A 20,531-nucleotide genomic window follows, 5' to 3' on the forward strand; every position below is an offset into this window, starting at 1 on the left:
GTTTTCATTCTACTGTTGTGTCCGTGCATGATGCGCCTTGACATTCTTTTCAATGCGGAGTGTTACGGGGCAATGGACATTCTGTTTTACGGTTTACTTACAAACATCGAATGCATACAGCACGTTGCAAGCCCCCTCCGTGTCATTGCGGCCCCCCCAGATGTAGATGATGTCGTCCAACAGCACAGCTGTGTGACCGTAGCGCATGTAGGGAACCTCGCGCGCATGTTCTCTTCCTCCGGTTCTTACTGGGGGCAACTTCGTCCACTTCAAAGACACTGAAATGTAGTCAAGAGAAAGGAAAATAAAATGTATATGCTTCATGGTAATGGAGTACACACACCAACCACAATAAAGTTGTTTTCTTTTTGAGAAATGTAGGTTCTACCTGCATAGTACATGTACATTTTTAAAGAACCTTTAGTGCTAAAGAAAGTGTCAAACCTAAGTGGGTTTGCAACAATCTTGTAGCAGACATAAGAATCCTATTTTTCACATTCTGAGGGTAAATGCTGGTAAAGTAAAACAATAGTTAACTTGTGTTTCCGGAGCATTTTTCTTAACCCATTAAGACCCGAGACGATTCTTAAAAATATTTTCAAAATCCTAACAGTTTTTTGAAAAACATCAAAAAAATATTTTTTTACGTTTTTCAAAAATAGCAGATCCACAAGCTCATAGCGCGGCACCAGCTTGTATATCTGCTAATTTTGAATAGCCAAAGAAATCTAAAGGGACACAGATGCGTGCAGTTGGTCTGTGTCACATAGGCCCAAAACCAAAAGCCTTGAATGCTACTACAAGTATTTACTGGAGAGACTGGAGAGTCCATTTGTGATTTCAATGGTTAAAAAAATGTATATTATTATTATGTTATTTGTATAGAACGTATGTTATTTCAAAACAAGGTTACAAGATGCTTTACAGAGAATAAGATCAAATCACACAACAGCATACAAGCAGTAAAACAAATAGAAATGCTACTACTGTACATACAGTATGAGAGCACATACGTAACACACTGTAGGTTGAGATCTGACCAGGAGAGGAAATATATGAATTATAAATGTGAAAGAATGTCATGGTCTAACAACTGCTTGGCAAATGCTGGTAATAATGCAATTAAGATTAAAGGTAGGGTACCGGTAAGTGATTTACTTTGGTTAACTTAAAATAAGTGTTAAATGGCTCTATATTCTGATAGTACTCATTGCTATAGAGTGTTTGTTCAGTAAAAGGAGTCTCCCATGTCTCTCCAGCTCTTCATTAAACAGAAAATGCATTTTCAGTGCTCTCTCCTGATTGGCTTACATTTTGTCACCTACCTGAAAATGTACTGTATACTGTTTACTAAAGAGCTGGAGAGACCCCTGTGACCGAAAAAACGCTCTGTAGCAATGATTACTATCAGAATATAGTACTTTAACCTTTTTAACCAGAAAATACATTTTAAAAATACCACCCTACCTTTAATTATACATTTAAAGCAGCAATAAACAACATTATGAACTCATACAGCAGTAACACTCTAAGCCAAACTGACATGCAAAGCAAAGACCAGGAAATAAATGTGGTGCATTTGAACTAATTCCAAAATGATCAATTGAAATACCAGAAACCCCAAATTCTGAGTAAAGCCTGAAACACTTCCTGTGCATTGCCTATAAACAAACGAGTATGCCTCCTCCTTGCAAAGGAGAACGGGCCAAAGTACAACCTGACCTGAGATTCAACATTTCATTAAGAAACTAAGCAATGCAAAGGCTGGAGAAAGGAGAAAATCAAAAAGGAGTCTAGACAACGTAGAGCTCTGCAATCAAGTCAATATATCAAAGACAGTGATGAGATAAACAGTGAAACAATAGATCTTGGATGTGGTGTCATTTACATTTCAATCATCTCTATCATGTGCCGTATAAAGATTACTTTCGTGGCTGGTGGCAGCTAGGGTTAGGGTTTGTAAGTTGTAAAACAGGTGTTTCAACACACTGAGGAAAAACAGGTCAGAGGGAAAGTAAATAGGTCAATTTGTATCTCCAAGAGCAACCGGAACTACTTAAAGACAACACCTGTGACCTGTGTAGACGTCAGTTGGTGGAAAAGTACTCACATTTTATACTTAAGTAAAAGTATCAATACTGCGATGTAGAAATACTCTGTTACAAGAGAAAGTCTGGAATTCAAAATGTACTTGAGTAAAAGTACCAAAGTATTGGCATCAAAATGCACTTAAAGTACCAAAAGTATAAGTGCTCATTATGCAGAATGTCCCAAGTTTTCAAATGTATAAAAATCTTTTGAAAATAGGCTAAATGTATACAGGGCTGAAGTGGTTAATGTATGTTTTGTAATAATAATCAAAATCTATAAAGTAACTAAAGTTTTCAAATAATTGTAGTGGAGTAAAAGTACAATATTTGCCTATACTATAAGTACTGAATTGGAAATACTCAAGTAAAGTACAAAAATACCTCAATATTGTACTTAAGTACAGTATTTGAGTAAATGTACTTAGTTACTTTCCACCACTGGAAGACGTGGATGACAGAGTAACAGAATTCTTTACGGTCTGCCTACGTCAGTAGTGGAATGTCAGCAAGTAGTGCAATGTCATACTTCTATAATATGAAACACTGGGCTATCCTTGAATAACAGTCAGTTTAGAATATGCTGCCCTTTCAGCTAAAGACGTAAGAAGACTTTTTCCCAGAGAGAAGAGACAAATGTAAATATGGAAACAAAACAAAGTGTCGTGTGCGTTATCAACACTTTAAAAGGGATAGTTCACCCCACAAAATGACTTTTTTTCCTATTGATTAGTCACCCCATGGAGACTTGAACCAATAATTTGATGACCGGCGCCCGGCAGTGGTTCCGGTAGGAGACACAAAGAGTCTCCTGTGTGTCTCCTACCGGAACCGCTGCCTACCAGTCCGCTGGTCATCAAATTATTGGCTTAGGAAAGCGACAAAAACTAAAATATATCCATGAATTCAAGTCTCCATGGGGTGACTAACAGTGTTGATTTTGAGTTGACAGCAAATTTGTATTTAGTTTTAGTCATAGTCTTTTGAATAAAATTCCATTTAGTTTTTGTCATATTTTATTTTTCTAGTTTTAGCTGACTAAATATCATAAGATTATAGTCGTATAAATCTACAGTTGATTTAGTCGACTAAAATGTATTTTGGCGGTGCCTTGATGGCGTCGTAATCGCTGATTTTACACTTGGTTGCATGCTGAAAATAACCGATCTACAAGCTCACAACGCGTCGCAGCGCGACGCGTTGTGAGCTTGTAGATCTGCTATTTTCAGAGTGCAACACCCGAGCGCAACCAAATATAAAATGACTTGTCTTTTAGTTCTACTGGATCTCTTCTCCACTAGTCCCTCACTAACATTTTAGTCTAGTTTTTATTTGTTGACGAAATTGTCAATATATTTAGTCTTAGCTTTAGTTATCATAGCTTAGTTTTTATTTAGTTTTCGTCAGTGAAAAAAGGTAGTCGACCAAAAATTTTCACCATCGTTTTAGTCGACGAAATCAACACTAGTTCCCACGCGTACGTAACATACCCGTGTTGAATACGTGCACGTCGATCTGCCGGAGCGTCTCGTAGTCCTCCCCGGAGCAGTACCCTCCGAAGGAGTACACCTTGTGTCCCACCGCCACCGCGGCATGGTTGACTCGCCGCGGACCTCCTTCCAGGTGCACCGACCAGCGCAACATTCCGCGGCGCTCGGGCACCTCCGTGTAGGGCTGTCGATTACACATTTAACACACTGAGTGCCAGAGGTGTCTGTCGATTACACACTGTCGATTACACATTTAAGTTGACGATTAATTGTCATTCAAATAATTGCGATTGGCGATTTAATTGTGCTTGGCGTTGAATATTGGAATATTATGAAGCCTTTTAGGCTTCGTAATCAAAAATTGCACAGGGCAGAGATATGACAAATAACTGAAATATACAAAGAAATTACTGACATATTTAATACTTATTATTCATCGCTTGATGCATTGTAAGCTATAAGTGACGCTATTTCTGCTTTTAAATAAAGCAGAAAATAGCCGATCTACAAGCTTACAACGCGTCACGAAGTGACGCGTTGTAAGCTTGTAGATCTGCTATTTCCGCTTTATTTAATATTTGAAAAAAGTGTGAAAACCTTTCAACGCGGAAACGATTATGACGATTATGCAAAAATGAATCAGACTATTATGTAATAATTGTGACAGGCCTACCTCCGTGGCTGCGGGTCCCTTACACCATCACTTATTTAACGTTCCTCCCTGGACTCCATCAAGTCACACTCTCACCACGAAGACCTGGGTGGGATTGAATGAAAATGTGGACGGATCAGCACAGCAGTGGTTGTTGTAGAGTCCGTCCCGGTCTGCGTGAGGGGGAAACAAACCGGTCAGACTTGTGAGTGAGGGGCAGCCGGAGAGGAATGTTGAAGGGGATCGGTTCGTCCCCTTGGGCCGGGAATGATCAGCCCGCTGGATCTGCTAGCCTGCCTGTGCTGCTGACAGGACCACAAACCCCTCCTGTATTATCTCTAAGCAAGTAAGGAGGGTATTTTAGGGAGTAGATTAGCCCTACAGCTACACCTACCACTCAACCCTGTCTTCTTATTCAAAGCTACACCCCTACCCTACCCTCCCTCCCATTGCATTACAATAGCTCCAAATATAGAAATGCAATGCCGAACAGAACGCACTCACTTTGAACACAATAAGAGAGATAAAACGTTTAGGTGACGCTCAAGCGTGATACAAACAAATGACTCACTCCATAGTTAAGCAACTTGGTTATCTCTTTTTTATCAATTACTCTGTATTAGACATGAGGTAAGCACAGGCTTTCACATTGGCACTCTCACGTTATGTAGTATGACAGTAAATACACCGGTTTGCTCACTTTATGTATATGACAGTGAATACACTCGTTTGATTAATTGCTGACTTTATGTGTGTATTATGACAGTGTATGCACCTGTTTGCTCACTCATCATGTAAAAGACACTCGTTTGCCATCTGGCACTATCACTTTATGAACTGTCTCTACTCCAATCCCACACATTAAATACATACTTGATATCTACTGCTACTGTAAGTGATGTCTCTAAGAGACTACTGGGGGGGTACTCTGTCTTATTTCTATTTTATTAAAGGTACGGTAAGTGATATTTTTTGGTTAAAACAAAAAGTATTTTTTTAAAGGGTTAAAGCACTATATTCTGATAGTAATCATTGCTATAGAGTGTTTGTTCAGTAACAGGAGTCTCCCCGTCTCTCCAGCTCTTTAATAAACAGAAAATACATTTCCCGGTAGGTGTCCAATCAGGAGAAAGTACCCATTTTTAAGCTTCATTTTTATAGTGTTCCAGTTTTGCCTGCTCATTTCTTAGTGTCATCACTTCCAATTTCACTTGTTTAATCTGTATCCTGATTGAGTTCTCTATCCTGATTGGATAAAATTGGAAATGAAACTGAAACTGAAACGAAAATGCATTTTCTGTTTTATAAAGAGCTGGAGTGGAGAGACAACAAGACTCCTTTTACTGAACAAACACTCTATAGCAATGAGTACTATCAGAATATAGAGCTATTTAACACTTATTTTAACCAAAGAAAATCCCTTACCCTACCTTTAACTCATTCAGTGCCCAGCTTATTTATGGAATTTTGTCTCTGAGTGCCACAGCCAAAATTCAATGTAAAAAAAAAGTGCTTAGGATCCGAGATACAGCTTTTTTAAGTAAGAAGTTAAACAAAGAGTGAATGGAGCAGCAAATCATCATATCTTGGGTTCTGAACATGTTTTTCCAAAAAAATGTTTTTATTTTTTTCATGATGTCTTAGACGTCATGTGGCGCACGGGGCGTCAGGCCACGTGACGTCTTAGACGTCATGTGGCACTGAATGTGTTAAGTACACCTAAATATGCTTGATTTATTGCTATTTTGTCATTTATTTCCTTATGGACTGGACTTTGAACTGCATGGAAGCTTGAATGGGAAATAATTTCACCTCTTATTTTGCACCTGTAAACTAACTTGTGATGTGACTTGAATAAACATGTTGAAAAGGGGGAAAAAGCTGCAGAGTTAACACAGTAACATGCCTACAACTTCATCTCTGTCAGCTGATAAGCTAAGAAGGTAACAGCATTAGGTATTTCACAAGCCAATCATCCGTCCATACTAGAGCCCAAACTATGTATTGGCCATTATATGACTTTTTTCGATTCTTAACCAGTTTCACCCTGGTAAATCTACAAAACGTTTCAAAAACAGCAGATCTACAAACTCATAAAGCGACAGGTTGTGAGCTTGTACATTGGCAATTTTTTAAAATTTCATTAAATGTGTCCATTCATGTGTATTTTTAGATTCATTTGTTTGCTTATAAGTTAAATGTACTCAAATAGAAACTTTAAACAAATCTAAGTTTTTCAAATTGATGTCAAGATTTTGTGCGTATTCACAAAACTTGGTCAAAACATCAGTAATCGGTGGCCGGAGCCAAAAATCTGGCATCGGTCAGGCTCCAAATATTACTCAAGCTAAGTTCACAAACAGAAAACAAAAGCATAGTTTATGATGTGACTTACATCATCATCCAAGCATTTGTGTGTGTAAGAGTCTGCAGCCTTTCTTTCGTAACTAAGCAGACACATGAGCCAATACTGTGACTAGCCAATAGCCTATCAAGAGCCAGATGATTAGTTCTGCATTACTAAAATGTAATTCTATTTACTCTAAATAAAACCATGTATCTGTCAGCTGTGACATTCTGTCTTATAAATAAGCCTATACAGTACAGTGACGATACAAGAAAAAAGAAGATGCTGCCATGCTGGTCCGTGCTGAACTCCACATGTCCCTCTGACACCTTTCTCTGAACTCCCAACTTTTACTTTCGTCTTAAAAATAAACGCTCTAGGGACACATTAGCATAGTAACTAACTTCTCTATTTCAAGCCGCCCACCCACACACATCTCAGCCAGCGTGCCACACAGGGCAGCGTTAGGCAAGGAAGGGACCGAATGTCATGTCCCACGGGTTTATGTTTACAACACTGTCATGGGTAATGGGAGGATCAGTGATTTCTTCAGTGACCCCAGAACCTACATGGGACACAGTATTATTTATTTACAGTCTGGCTCTTATGTAGCCAAAGACTGTCCAGTGTCCACTAAAACAGATATCTCTGTCTCCTTCCCTTTGTGATTTCGTATAAACTATAAAATTAAAGTCAAATATTTGAATAGTTTTCATCGGGAATAAGACAACCAATCCTTTTCTCCTTTGTACATAGTGTTTTGTATTTGTTGATGACAAGTTACAACATGATATTATTGTGTTATTTTATATGTTATGTTGATGAATTGAATACATAGGACCACAATGGAAACGAGTCCCCAGGACTTTTTTTTTATGTTATCCCTTTAGCCTTAATGTCTGACTGACTGACCTACTAGTGCCGTTTACATTTCTGACCCATGGTTTTCAGAATTCCATTGCTATCGTGCATGGCTCTGACAACACAGTGCTGTCAGGAGGACAGATGGCATCTATCAAACAGAATATAATATGTAGAACATTGGTTCTCAAAGTTGGGTGGGGGGGTACCAGGGGGTCCCCAGCAAAATGTGTTAATATAGCGTCACAATCATTTTAACCACTTTAACCAAATGTTATACTATTCACAAATAGCAGATATACTTTATATTATCCAAAAATATACAAGCTCACAGATCTGCTATTTTGGAAAAAAAAGTGCGACAATTTGTGCAAATATATATATGATTTTTTTTTTTTTTACTCAAATGTTTGCTTCTGGGGATCCCCTGCCCTGGCACAAAATGTTTTTGAGATGGGGGGGTCCGCGGCCAAATACATATTTGGAGGTCCTTATAGGCACGAAAAAGTTTGAGAATCACTGATATGTAAGAGAGCTCAGGTGACTGACTGGTGCAACCACTTCATTTAATACGCCAATAACATTTGCATTGGGTCGCATAGATAGCAGACACACAGTGGCTCTCAAACTTGTAGATCTGCTCTTTTCAAATAGCCTAGGTATAAAATAGGGCTAAAGTGGTTAATGTATGTTTCTTAATATCATAATTTACATCTGAAAAGTAACTAAAGCTTTCAAATAATTGTAGTGGAGTAAAAGTACAATATTTCCCTCTGAGATGTAGTGGAGTAGAAGTAAAAGTATTGGAAATACTCTAGTAAAGTACAGATACCTCAAAATTGTACTTAAGTACAGTACTTGAGTAAATGTAGTTACTTTACACCACTGAACATTAGACCTGGTTATAATAACTTTCTTCAATGCGAGGAGGAGGCACTTCAATGTGTCTATGCTAGCTATAAGCTAACCTTTGGTACGCTAGGCTAAAATAACACTTGTATTAGCGTTTACCCGGGTTAAACCTGGCGACATGCGCTGCTATATCGCGTGGGCTAATGTTAAACGTGCCTGGTTATGTGGGTGTCATTATGTAAGAGGAATAAACAGCAGCAGAGTATTAATATTTACCTTTACACTAGAGTTGCTGGAGGTTTAGCTTTAGAGAGAGAGCTTCTGTTATCGTGACTCTCCCTGCTTCTTTTTTTTTTTTTTTTTTTTCTGGTCCAAACGCTCGTGACGTATACTACACAATAAATGACAGCTAGCCCGCGCTAGCGCCCCTGCTGGTGGGTGGGTGGCATTAAAGGTTGCAGCAAAGCAGTGGTTGTCTATAACAGGGGTCTTCAACAGGGGGTCCTCAGAGTTACTACAGGGGGTCCACCAAATCTTTGTGTTATGATTTTTTTTGTTTTACCTTAACCACTTGAACCCTAATATCCCTTTTCTGAGGAGAACTTGAGCCAAAAATAGCAGACATCGGCTATTTTGGGCAAAAAGGCATAGAGGGAAAAAAAGAGTAGACCAAGTGAACAAAAAAAGTTTAATCTGAAACACAATTTTATACAATATAGAGGAGGGGGTCCCTGCTTCATCTCTCTCTCAGCTAGGGGGTCCTTGGCCTGAAAACGTTGAAGACCCCTGGTCTATAAACTTGCCAAGGACCCCCAAATTGATATGTATTTTGGCCACGGACCCCCCACCTGAAAATGTGTTGTGCCAGGGACCCCCAGAAGCAAAGCTTTGAGTTCAAAATATTGTCCTTTAAAAAAAAAAAAAAAAAAGATTGAAAGATTTGCACACATTTTTGAGATTTTTCAAAAATAGCAGATCTACAAGCTCGAGTGCCGCGCTATGAGCTTGTGTATCTGCTATTTTTGAATAGCCAAAGTGCAAAATATAGACAAAATGGTTAAAATGATTGAGAAGCTTTATTAAGTAATTTTGCTGGGGACCTCCTGATACAGGATAAACAAGTGAAAATGACACACAGTGACACAAAGAAGTGAGCAGAAAAAAACTAATGAATGGAACTGGAACATTGTAAAATTGAAGCTGATAAATGGGTAGGCCTACTCTCATTGGAGGAAAGAAAAATGCCCATTCTGTGTGTGTTCTTTTATTCCCAGCTAGTTAAAGGGAAACGGGCCCCTGGAGGCCAAAAGAGGTTTAAGGATAACATTAAGACAAACATGAGGAAGTGCCACATAGACCTTAAATCTTGGTAAGACATGGCAACAGACAGGGTGACCTGGAGAAACCTTGTCCGTAAGGGTGCTGCTCTGTACAATGATGACCTCCGCCACGCTGCACAAGACAAGCACAGACTCAGAAAGGAGAGAGCAACCACCAAACAGGTCCAACCCAAACCCACCACCACTACATTCCCCTGTCCACACTGCACAAGAATAATCGGGTCCAGAATCGGCCTCTGTGCCCACCTGAAGACCCACAGTGACCGCTGATGATGATGATGGGTGTAAAAGTAATGTATATCAAAATAAATGGAACTATGAAGATACAGTAGTTAACTCTTGAACCTTGATTAGATCAATCCTTGATTGTGTTAAATCTACTTTGCTGTTGTCTTCCTTCTCTCAATGATGCAAATGTAACTTTGCTTAATCAGGTCACATGATCCCTTCACAGCATTTATAATTAGCGTCCTCTCTTCATGTAAACAATAGAGATAGATATCTGACTTGTGACTTCCCCCATTGAAGGAATTGCACACTGAAATATATAAAAAGACAGGGAGACACCAGAGATGTGTCAGAGTGAGTGAGCTGGTCCTTGTTGATGAAACGTCATAGCCTGTCTTAATACTTCCTCTGTCTCTCCAGACCTACATCAGGATTTCAACATTGAAACAGGTAAGACACTGAGACCTCTTATGTCTTTTTGTGACATGCAGATGGGAAAGTGTGACCTAACTGGTGTCACTTCCTATGAATCCTGTCTATAATACCTTATACAGTAAACTTTAAAATGCACTATAATCTGCTTATAACACTGTATGAGAACTCATAAATACGCATAATGCTTTATAATAATGGTTGTAGCAAATTATAAATAATTTAGTATAGACTTTTTCAAGTATCGTAATTACTGGTCACTTACAGACACGAAAAATCTGTATCCTACAGACTGGGGACAAATGTAGACATGGGTGTGTGTCTGTCCCCTTTGAAGTTGAATCACCTGTGTGGTACAAATTACAACATTTTACTTACCTTCAATACCGTCTTATAGAAATCATGATGAGATCGCAAATCTATAGATATTCTTCTTTTCCATCCACTACAGATCAGACTGACACTGGATTTGTAGCAGTTAAGTATTACATTTTCAGCCGGTGGTCTGTCTGGGAGTCCAGTCATGCCGAGTGGCAGCACGCAGCAAGTACCACATTCTATCACTCGGTTGAGCCCAGGGCCAGGCATGTCAACACTACTGCAGAACCCAGGAGGACCAGGAGTGGGCCAGGCACCCAGCGTTGGCTCCCTACTAGTGCTTCATGCTCCACGCATTTCCTCTAAGCTAATACTCAAACTCAAATCCTTACTCAAGAGAAAATGTTCCAAGAGAAATGCAAATGTGGTGCCTGTTAATGGTCCCGTCCTACCCCAGGGGGATTGTTCTGTGTTTGGATCAGAAACTATGGAGGACTTTGGTAAACTGCACGAAGAGTTTGGAAAGGAAATAAAACAACTCATAGTTAGTTATAGGCTAAGAAAGGGACGAAAGGGAGCAGAAGTTGTTGAGGAAGAAGATTTGATTGATTCAGGGGTAGAGTGGCCGGTAGAGCGGCCGGATGGAAGCCGTGAGGTTTCCAGTTCGATCCCGGGCTCGCCCCAGAAGAGTTACTGTTAAAGTGTCCTTGAGCAAGACGCTGAACCCCTAATTGCTCCCGATGAGCAGGTTGGTGCCTTGCATGGTTTCCTCCGCCATCAGTGTGTGAATGTGTGTGAATGTAATGCACAATCTATGTAAAGTGCTTTAGATAAAAGTGCTATATAAATGCACCATTTACCATTTTACCAAGTATCATTTATTCATGATGAGAATGTCCAACTGGGGGGACTCTACTTTGACAAAAAAAAGGAACTGTGCAATTGTAGTTTGTCTATGATTGCCATTGACAACCAATGTATGGCAGTGTTGATTTTATGTGAAAATCTATAGGGCAACAAAGTTCTAATTAAACAAGCTATTACAAAAACGTACATGAACAGCATTCAGCGTATAATTAGTGTAGGCTACATTATGCTTCATTACCACACAAATCATCCAAATTCATAACTAGTTTTAGATTCCATGACCTAACTCAATTCAAGTATGAAATAGCGTTGGCTCCCTACTAATGCTTCATGCTCCACCCATTTCCTCTTAGTCCCCCAGCCTATCCTTGTGTTGATTGTCTGTTGAGTTCACCTGTGTCCTGTTAATCCTTGTCTATTCACCTGTTTCCTAGGCTGTGTGTTGTCCACTTCCTGTCGATTTGATCCAATGAAATCCAATGAAACTGGTCAGATGACCAATGATATCCAATGAAATCGACAGGAAGTGGAAAACACACAGCCTAGGAAACAGGTGAATACCACTCATTTTCAACGTTGAAATATGTCTTTAATAAACCTTAGCTGTCATGTGGAAATAAGAAAAAAGTCCCCCCCGTCCCCTTCTATGTTGCCTAGAACTGGATAATTGATTGAGGCCATGTGATCAGTGTCATACGCAAGGTGTACTTTTGGCCTCAGCTGAGGCCATGTGATCATGTGTATGCATTTGTTGCATTTGTTTTAAAATACAAAATTATTGTCCTTGTTATCCATTATTATGATGTAACGGTGGCGTTTGTATTGGCATGTTACCTGCACATGTGGCCTTCTAGCGCCTTCCTGTAACTTATTTTCAGAATATTTCAGGATATTCAGCCATAATAAGTACAAATATATGCCATTCTAAGAAGCTACAGCTGTGACTACACTATTGAAAACAGGGGACTTTGTACATGCCACATGAGAGTGTTGAGAGAGTTGATTGATTAGAGCAGATAAGGATAGCCAGCCAAATAACAGTGCTGGAGCCTGAGTTGCGTCATGGGTAGACCAAACTAATAAATAGGGTGGATGCTCACTGATCAGTACGAATTGTCCAGCCGGCATCAGTGTTAGTTGACAAGGTGGGTTTGCTGCGTTCGTCATTTTCCATTGCGAGCTCCGAGCGACTGACGGTAAGAATTGAGTGTTTACGAGATGATGAATGTGTTTCTGATCTGTTTTGTTTCAAATGAGGTCCTTTTGTACTCAATTCATAGTGGCATTAAATGACAGACAGATATGTGTATATGTGTATATGCAGAACATCATATACGTTTAGAATTGAAAACGAAGAAAAACAAAAATATGTACAGTAAAAAGTTAGGTTATGACTTTTACAGGGGACAGTTTCAAATTGCAGCCACCTGAAGGTAGTCTTTTAGGGCAGTTTTGAAGGACAGTATAGGGTTTTATATCCTTTATCATCATGCATGTCAAATGTCCTGCAATAGTTGTCTGTCGAGGCTAACATGAACAAAATTGACAATACGCTAAATAACACCATTTTGTATTATGGAAAAGGTCTACAGGCCGATCTGTTCATCTTTTGTTTTATTTGGAGCATTTGTAACTTTTAAGAAGTACCACTCTTATAAAACGACTCCCCTGTTTACGGTATAAAGAGTCTATTACAGCCCATTTGATTACATGATGAAAAACTGTTGCCGATTGAGTTTTTAGAAAATCATCTGTCTTACAGAGTAACAAAAACACAAGACAGAAATGGATTCAAGAGGTATGTACTCCCTCACACGCACGCACGCACGCACGCACGCACGCACGCACGCACGCACGCACGCACGCACGCACGCACACACACACACACACACACACACACACACACACACACACACACACACACACACACACACACACACACACACACACACACACACACACACACACACACACACACACACACGCACACACTCACTAATTTATCATCCATAATCATATCCTCTTTTTTTTCCTCCATATCATTGAAGGATTTCGGATGGTGATGGTTGGAAAGACTAGAGTTGGAAAGAGCGCCGCTGGAAACACCATCCTGGGTTGTGAAGCATTTGAATCTGCATTTGGAGCTGAATCTCTGACAATAAACTGTCAGAAGGTCAGAGGTGTAGCGGATGGTAGAAATGTATCTGTCGTTGACACACCAGGCTTGTTTAACACCAGATTTGGTGAACACAAAGTCATTAATGAGATCAAACAGTGTATGTGTTTCGCTGCCCCTGGTCCCCATGTTTTCCTGATTGTGATCAGACTGGGAACATTCGCAGAAGAGGAGCAGAAATCAGTGGAAATGATTCAGGAGGTATTTGGTGAAATGTCAAGCCAATACACCATGATTCTCTTCACTGGTGGTGACCTGCTTAAAGGTAAACCAGTTGAAGACTTTTTGAAAGGGAGTCCAAAACTGCAAGAACTGATCAGCAAATGTGGCGGTCGCTATCACGTCTTCAACAACGAAACCAAGGATCCCTCTCAGGTCACTGAGCTGCTGGGGAAAATCGAGTCGATGGTGGAGGTTAATGGAAAAACCCACTACACCACCGAGACGCTCCAAGAAGCAGAGAGAGCAATACAGGACTTTCATGAGTGTGGTGCATACAGGAGGCGAATCAGGGACGGAAAACATCAACAACAACCAAGAACAGATCGTGTGTGGACGTGGGCACGGGATGAACGAAACAGATATTTTTTGCGGAAGTTCTTTTGTTTCCTTTTCTTCGGTTGTATTTCGGTTTTTGTTATTTTAATTCTACGTTTTTTCAATGTTGATTTTGATGATGATGATGATTGGTCGACTGATGATTTATCATCATAGATTATAATCATAATATGCAACGGGAGCAACTAAGTAAAACAGCCGATCTCTCTCATCAAACAAATTGATGTAGATAATAAATTGTGCAACAGCAGCTGCTGTGCTTTTTTTTTTGCAAACTGTTTATAAAGTATTCAATCAAAGCTACAAAGAGGACATAAGTGTTTTAGCTGAGCTTCATCAACAATGCTGCAAGCTTAACATGAGAATGCACGACACATACATACCTCGACGTGCCTTGCAGTTATTAAAGGCCTCCCTGAGCAATTGAGAAGTCACTGTTACATACAGTGCAACGGGCAAAAGTGTCATTATTTTATTAGACCCCCCTGCCTCCTAACTTGAGGATTATTTTTTTTTTCACTCCGTCTCTGCATCTGAGACCAGCGGTTGGTCACTTTTAAAGGCCCACTCCTCCCACAGCGAGGATAAATCGACATGTTATAATATATAGAGTTCATATTTGGAAAATTGCATGTTATGGTTCATGAAGAGAAAACAAATGTAGCATTTTTGTTTTTTTTGTTGAAAGGCTGTATTTAAGATAAACAACCTGTAATGTTGAAATAAAATTAGAAAGGTTTGACCACTACAGCTGTTCTTGGTGTCTTGTATGAAAATGCATAAGGTTTGGGCTCTCAAGAGACTCTTGTATGATGAAGTAGGAGGTTCCTATCTGACATCAGCAAATTCATTTTGTGAGCAAGACTTATTAAACACTTTGAACCTGGCATCACCATTTTGGGCATGTTTTAGGTGAAAATCTGTGGTTTTCTTGTTTTATTATAGGCTATAACCATGACTGGGACCACAGCAAGGCCAGGTAAATTCTATGAAAACACACACACACATGATACCCTCATACCTGTCAAACTACTTCTCCAAAGTGAGTGACCCCCGCAGCCGCAACACTAGAGGGAGCAGAGCGACCATGATCTGGTACCACAAACATTTTGAACAGAAATTCTACTACTCTGCCACCAATATGTGGAATGCCCTGACACCATCCATTAAAGCAGGGGTCTTCAACAGGGGGTCCGGGACCCCTAGGGGGGTCCTCAGGGTTACTACAGAAGGGTCCGCCAGATCTTTGTGTGATAGGATTTTTCTTTTACATTAACCACTTGAACCCTAGCATCCCTTTTCTGAGGAGAACTATAGCCAAACATAGAAGATCGCCTCGCAGCGCGAGGCGTTGTGAGCTTGTAGATCCGCTATTTTTTGGCAAAGAGTTATAGGTGTAGAGGGAAAAAAGAGCAGAAAAAGTTGATCTGAAACACAATTTTATACAATATAGAGCGTACTCTCCGTTTCAAAAGTTGCGCAGACAAAAGAAAATAAGATCTAATCAAAAACAAATGAATGAATACATTAAACACTCCAGAATAATATCGCACACAGACATTAGGTGCCAATTTCAATCGTTTTATTATGAATATGACCATCCTTTTCTAAAAGTAGCAATAAAAGATTGTGTCAACATTACAACAACAATAAGCACAAGCAGTGTCAAACTGCTGATTAATGTTATAGAGTAAGAATATCTTTTGGTGCACGTATTACCATGTAATACATGCATAAGTGAAATGGGGAAACTTGCACATTAGTGAAATTAGTACATTTATCCATGGTCAATTATATGAGGTTATTCTGACAACTGAGCGTATCCAGTAAGCAGTGTCTACTTTGGGTAGATTTGGGTATGTTCATAACTGTCTATCAAACAATAAAGCTATATAGAATACAATAAGAATACAACCTTCAAAATACTTTACAGCTGATAAATTGAGATTGTTGGGGAAATGTGTCTGCTAACGCATCAACTCTACAACCACACAGTGCACACGCACACAACCTATTCCTTTTACACTCAAGAGATATATCAAGAAAATCATGTGAACAGACTCGTGTAAATTACTTAAAAGGAACGATGACTTGAAAAAGTGTTATTTCCCTTGAATTCTTAAAACGTATAACACACAACAACACATGACACAAAAATAAAACCATGGTAACTCTGCCAAAACATAAATATAAAAGTCTACATAGTAACAATGTTTTTTGTGCACTGCACATTACAAAATATATCTGCAAAACCGTGATTCCTGGTTGATACGTGGGTGGGCATCGTGTTGCACATCGACAATTAGACGACCCACAAGCTCCCAACGCGTTGCGCGGTGTGACCCGTTGTGAGCTTGTAGATCTGATATTTTCGATGCGCAACACCGCGCACACAACCAAGTATAGATCAGGCCTCTCAGAGCTCATCCAGAGCTCAGAGGTGTCCGTCCTTTTTCCCAAAGAACTTCTTGAAGACGGACTTGTTGCGCGGCCGTGGCAGGCTGGCATAGCTCCTCAGAGCGCAGTCCTGGAAGGCGGTCTGCTGCCAACCTGCTGCGGTGGCCAACAGGGGGCGCTCAGCGCTGACGGATGCACTGTCTGACGACTTGTCTCCTATGACCAGAGTCACAGAGTAGCTTGAGCCCACCTCCTGCCCTCTGCCTCCGGAGGCCTGCGGCGCTGGCCTGATCCGCTGGTACGTTGCTGTTGGAATAAAAGATGACAATGGTTTCACTGGGACCATAATGGGTCAAAAGATGGTGGTTGATGATACATACACTATATGTTATACAGTTCTTGTTTTTAAGCCTGATTTATACTACTGTTGCATGAAAATAGCAGCTTGTAGGTCTGCTATTTCTGCTTTCCCACTGATATAATTGAAAGGGCACTGTTTGTGTGTGTGTGTGTGTGTGTGTGTGTGTGTGTGTGTGTGTGTGTGTGTGTGTGTGTGCGTTTGTGCGTACCTGCGTGCGTGCACGTTTGGGTCCCGACAGCAGACCAGCTGTCCAACTGCCTCCAAAGTAAACTTTGCTTATTTTGACCCCTTTCAATGTGCACATAATTTGTACCCTTTGCACGAGGTGGTTTGATAATAAAATAACATTCTGCATTCACTCGTGAAGTCCAAGATCCCCATGGGAGCCATGGCCGTTCCCATGTGGTTCCCGACAGCGGAGTGTTCTAGTTTTTTTTGGAGGGTATACGATAATTATTCCCTGCACGACATGCGCGATACGCTATCGCGTTTTCAATGGATGAAATGGTTATTAGACTGTATACGCTTTTTTTCCAAAGAAATCTGCACTGTAAACGGCGTGTACAGCGTAACACGGTAGGACACACCACTGGTTCCCGATATCCACAAATGTTTTCACCTACTGCATAATGACAAGGCGGCAGTATAGTGGTTGAAAATTAACCTGAGGTGAATGAGTGGGACCGACGCTTGTTGCTGAGCCAGTCCTGACCGCTGTACGCAGAGGAGGGAGGGGAGGAAGTACTGGTATCTCTGGTGCCCTTGGAAAGTCGCTGAGTCGTGGTCTGCTTCAGGCTACCAAAGTCATCATCTAGAGGTGGAACAAAAACACAGTGAGCATGGCAGGAGCATCGAAGGATAAAGAGAGAACAAAAGGACAGATGGACACAAAATGAACCAGTGAAGTGGGCAGCCATAGCTGAATGGGTAGAGTCTAGGCCGTCTGGGAAAAAACAGAAGGTCAATGATGACCGGTTAGTCCCCGGACCCGGTCCACGTGACAAAGTTTCCCTGAGCTTTTTTGTTGTTTTGCTCACGTTCAGTCCTGTCTGTGTTTTGTCATGTCCCATTAAAGTGAAAAAGAATCATTGGTGATTTGTTAACAACAATGGTAACTAACCCTCGTTTCTCTGTACCACCTACACTATGTCTCAACAATAAAAAAAAATACAAAATGATAAATAAATAAAAGTTTCCCTGAGCAACACCCCTGGCTTCCCCGGGTGCTGCCCCTCTAGTGACCACTGCTCCTAATAGTTAATAGAGGACACATTTCATATATGTAGAAATAAAATGGGGGGGAGGGTGGTCAAAAGCAGGGGCATGGCTTTTCCACCCATCCCCCCAGCAAATTGTTTATTGTAACTGTTAGATTGAAAGGCCAAATAAACTGGAATATGTACAGTTCTTACCACAGGAACTTGTGTATGAAGATGAGATAAGAGACCGCTCCCTGTGTAACGTGTGATTGTGATCTCTGGTGAGGACTACAATCTCTTTAGCTTGGCCGGTGCTTGTGGCGGCTTTGCACCTCGGGAACGTTGAAGTGAAGACACTTGATATTGAAGGGACAGCTTCACTGAATCCTGTTGGTGGAGGGGGGGGGGGGAATCAAATTAATCAATTACTTTTGCATACAGATGATTATTCCTAAATACAGTGCATTGAATACATTGTGTTACATACCAGCATTTGCTTGTAACTTTAACATCCATTTCTTCATCATGAAGCGTGAGCAGGCGTTGAGCAAGTATTCGGAACCGTCGCGTAACCTGAAGGGCAGAAAACAACAGCTGTCACAGACTCTGTACACGAGGACATCGGGTATACGCCGCAGCAGTCTAGCACAGTGCTTTTCTAACGTGTCTATGGCAAGGATCCCCAAATAGCCAGAGCCTCTGGCTGCAGCCTCCTGTGGCGAAGTGGCAAAAAAAATCTGGGGGAATTTTGGAAGAAATTGGTACATTTTAGAAAAAAAACACATTTTGGCCTATACCTGTTGAACTGTATAAGCCAAAACGTGAATCTACCTGTTTCAGCGCCACCATGAGGCTTATTTGAAAAATAGGGTGGCATTTCTTCCTTGGCCTAGTGGGAATGTGCGTACAAAGTTTCACGGAAATCGGAGGCTGCGTTCATGACTATTTACCAATGGACAGAATGCCCCCTCCCCCCAGTTAAAAATCACTAAAATCACTATAACGATAGAAAGCATGATTATTTTTTAACACTCATCTTTAAATCATTCTCATTACAAACTAATAAAATAACCCTTGTTGTAAAAAAAAACAAAGTTGTCCTTTAAACAGACTCTAGTCTGTTTTTGTTTTATTGTATTGTACAGTATAGTGTTTATGGTTGTGTGTGTTCTCACCGCAAACTGAAGCAGTTGGGTTTTTTGGTGTACTCTGGGACCGGTGTGCACTCGGCTCCAATGAGGTTTAGCGGCAGGCCACATACAGAACTCTGTGGGTTCACGACACAAATGGACCGTTATTGAGCATTGACCATTTACCAAATGTCAGCATTCACCAAACTCACGTTTCCTTTGTTGTTCCTTTCCATGCGCCTACCCTTAATGTGTCCTTTCTATCCTGGTAAAAGCACAGGGTGTGTCTGTATAGGACGGCATGGTAGGAATTCCAGGCGCGGGATTGTGCCTGAGAAAATAAGATCGGTGCTGTAAACTCTCACTGTTCTGACTATTGGCTGTACTTCAAAACATTGAAAGGAGGCCTTCTTACCTTCTTTCCTCCCAGCTGTAACTTATGTTTCCTTTCAAGGGTTCCCTCCATAGACTGGAGCTCAGGCTTTCCATTCTGCAGGGACACACAAGATTTAGACAGAGAAATCTCTGTATTACGTTAAACAAGCAATTTGACAGGCTTTCTTTCATCTTTAATTTCAGTGAGGTCTGTTCATTACAGTACAAGCGTCATGGATATTGCTGGGATTCTGTCAGGCCAGCAATGTGTGTGTGCCCTTGAGCAAGACTCTTAACCCCCCTAATTGCTCCCCAAGTGCTGTAGAATGGCTGCTCACTGCTCCTAGTTGTTATAGGATGGGTAAAGCAGAGGACAAATTTCACGTATGTGCATATACAGGTATATATACATATACAGTGATCCTTTATATAATAATAATAATAATCTCACCATACTGTTACATCGCCCCCCTGTGGCCATCAGTGGGTACTGTTCCCCCACATCCTCCAGGCTCTCTGAGGCCATCCTTTGCTGCTGACAGACCCCATCCAGACCCATGTGAACTGATAGCAAGCTCATTGACTGGTCCTGTTGAGGAAAACAAGTTCATTCCAATGTCACCATGTCCACCAATCATATTCATGGATTCCTGCAGCATTCATAATGGACGTTATAGAGTAACAAAAGCTTCTGACCCCAAATACAGTTTAGAATATGACCGCAATTCGGTTACACATAATTATTACAGTGTACTCCATGATATACTTACATACAAATTGCTCAAGGCAAGTGAGGAGGAATAAAATATGGTGTGTGCACAGTATGACGACATCAGAGAGTGTGTCAAACGTAAACCTCAC

General features: G+C 40.6%; 3 protein-coding genes across 13 annotated transcripts in view; 1 reads left to right on the plus strand and 2 right to left on the minus strand.

Annotated features, from left to right (window-relative positions):
• Nucleotides 1-8,650, minus strand: part of klhdc3 (kelch domain containing 3) — a 60,135-nt gene extending 51,485 nt beyond the window's left edge. Inside the window, exons 1-4 of one of the 5 annotated variants that reach the window (XM_084077008.1) lie at nucleotides 8,566-8,650; nucleotides 4,251-4,402; nucleotides 3,578-3,761; nucleotides 102-278 (exon numbers count right to left, since the gene is read on the minus strand). In XM_084077008.1, coding sequence (XP_083933134.1) covers nucleotides 102-278; nucleotides 3,578-3,731 — 331 coding nt within the window. In that variant the 5' untranslated portion in view covers nucleotides 3,732-3,761; nucleotides 4,251-4,402; nucleotides 8,566-8,650. Of the gene's footprint in view, nucleotides 1-101; nucleotides 279-3,577; nucleotides 3,816-4,250; nucleotides 4,403-8,565 lie in introns of those variants that run through there. The other 4 variants (XM_084077006.1, XM_084077009.1, XM_084077010.1 and 1 more) reach the window with 4 other exon arrangements.
• A 4,886-nt stretch (nucleotides 8,651-13,536) lies between these two features.
• Nucleotides 13,537-15,191, plus strand: LOC311058658 (GTPase IMAP family member 7-like; the record flags this gene model as incomplete). The annotated part of the gene is made up of 2 exons (XM_084076121.1): nucleotides 13,537-14,197; nucleotides 15,154-15,191. 2 exons carry the CDS (start codon nucleotides 13,537-13,539, stop codon nucleotides 15,189-15,191), a joined length of 699 nt encoding a protein of 232 aa, XP_083932247.1.
• A 582-nt stretch (nucleotides 15,192-15,773) lies between these two features.
• mymx (myomixer) overlaps nucleotides 15,774-20,531 on the minus strand; it is a 55,476-nt gene continuing 50,718 nt past the window's right edge. For all 7 annotated transcript variants that reach the window (XM_084076990.1, XM_084076988.1, XM_084076989.1 and 4 more), the window contains 8 exons: nucleotides 20,122-20,259; nucleotides 19,711-19,785; nucleotides 19,540-19,626; nucleotides 19,341-19,432; nucleotides 18,653-18,738; nucleotides 18,379-18,552; nucleotides 17,631-17,777; nucleotides 15,774-16,911 (listed from right to left, as the gene is read on the minus strand). In XM_084076990.1, the coding sequence (XP_083933116.1) occupies nucleotides 16,643-16,911; nucleotides 17,631-17,777; nucleotides 18,379-18,552; nucleotides 18,653-18,738; nucleotides 19,341-19,432; nucleotides 19,540-19,626; nucleotides 19,711-19,785; nucleotides 20,122-20,259 (1,068 nt within the window). In that variant the 3' untranslated portion in view covers nucleotides 15,774-16,642. The remainder of the gene's footprint in view (nucleotides 16,912-17,630; nucleotides 17,778-18,378; nucleotides 18,553-18,652; nucleotides 18,739-19,340; nucleotides 19,433-19,539; nucleotides 19,627-19,710; nucleotides 19,786-20,121; nucleotides 20,260-20,531) is intronic.

The sequence above is a fragment of the Gymnoscopelus microlampas genome (assembly GCF_963454915.1).
Source record: "Gymnoscopelus microlampas genome assembly, chromosome: 13".
NCBI classification, from domain to species: Eukaryota; Metazoa; Chordata; class Actinopteri; order Myctophiformes; family Myctophidae; genus Gymnoscopelus; species Gymnoscopelus microlampas.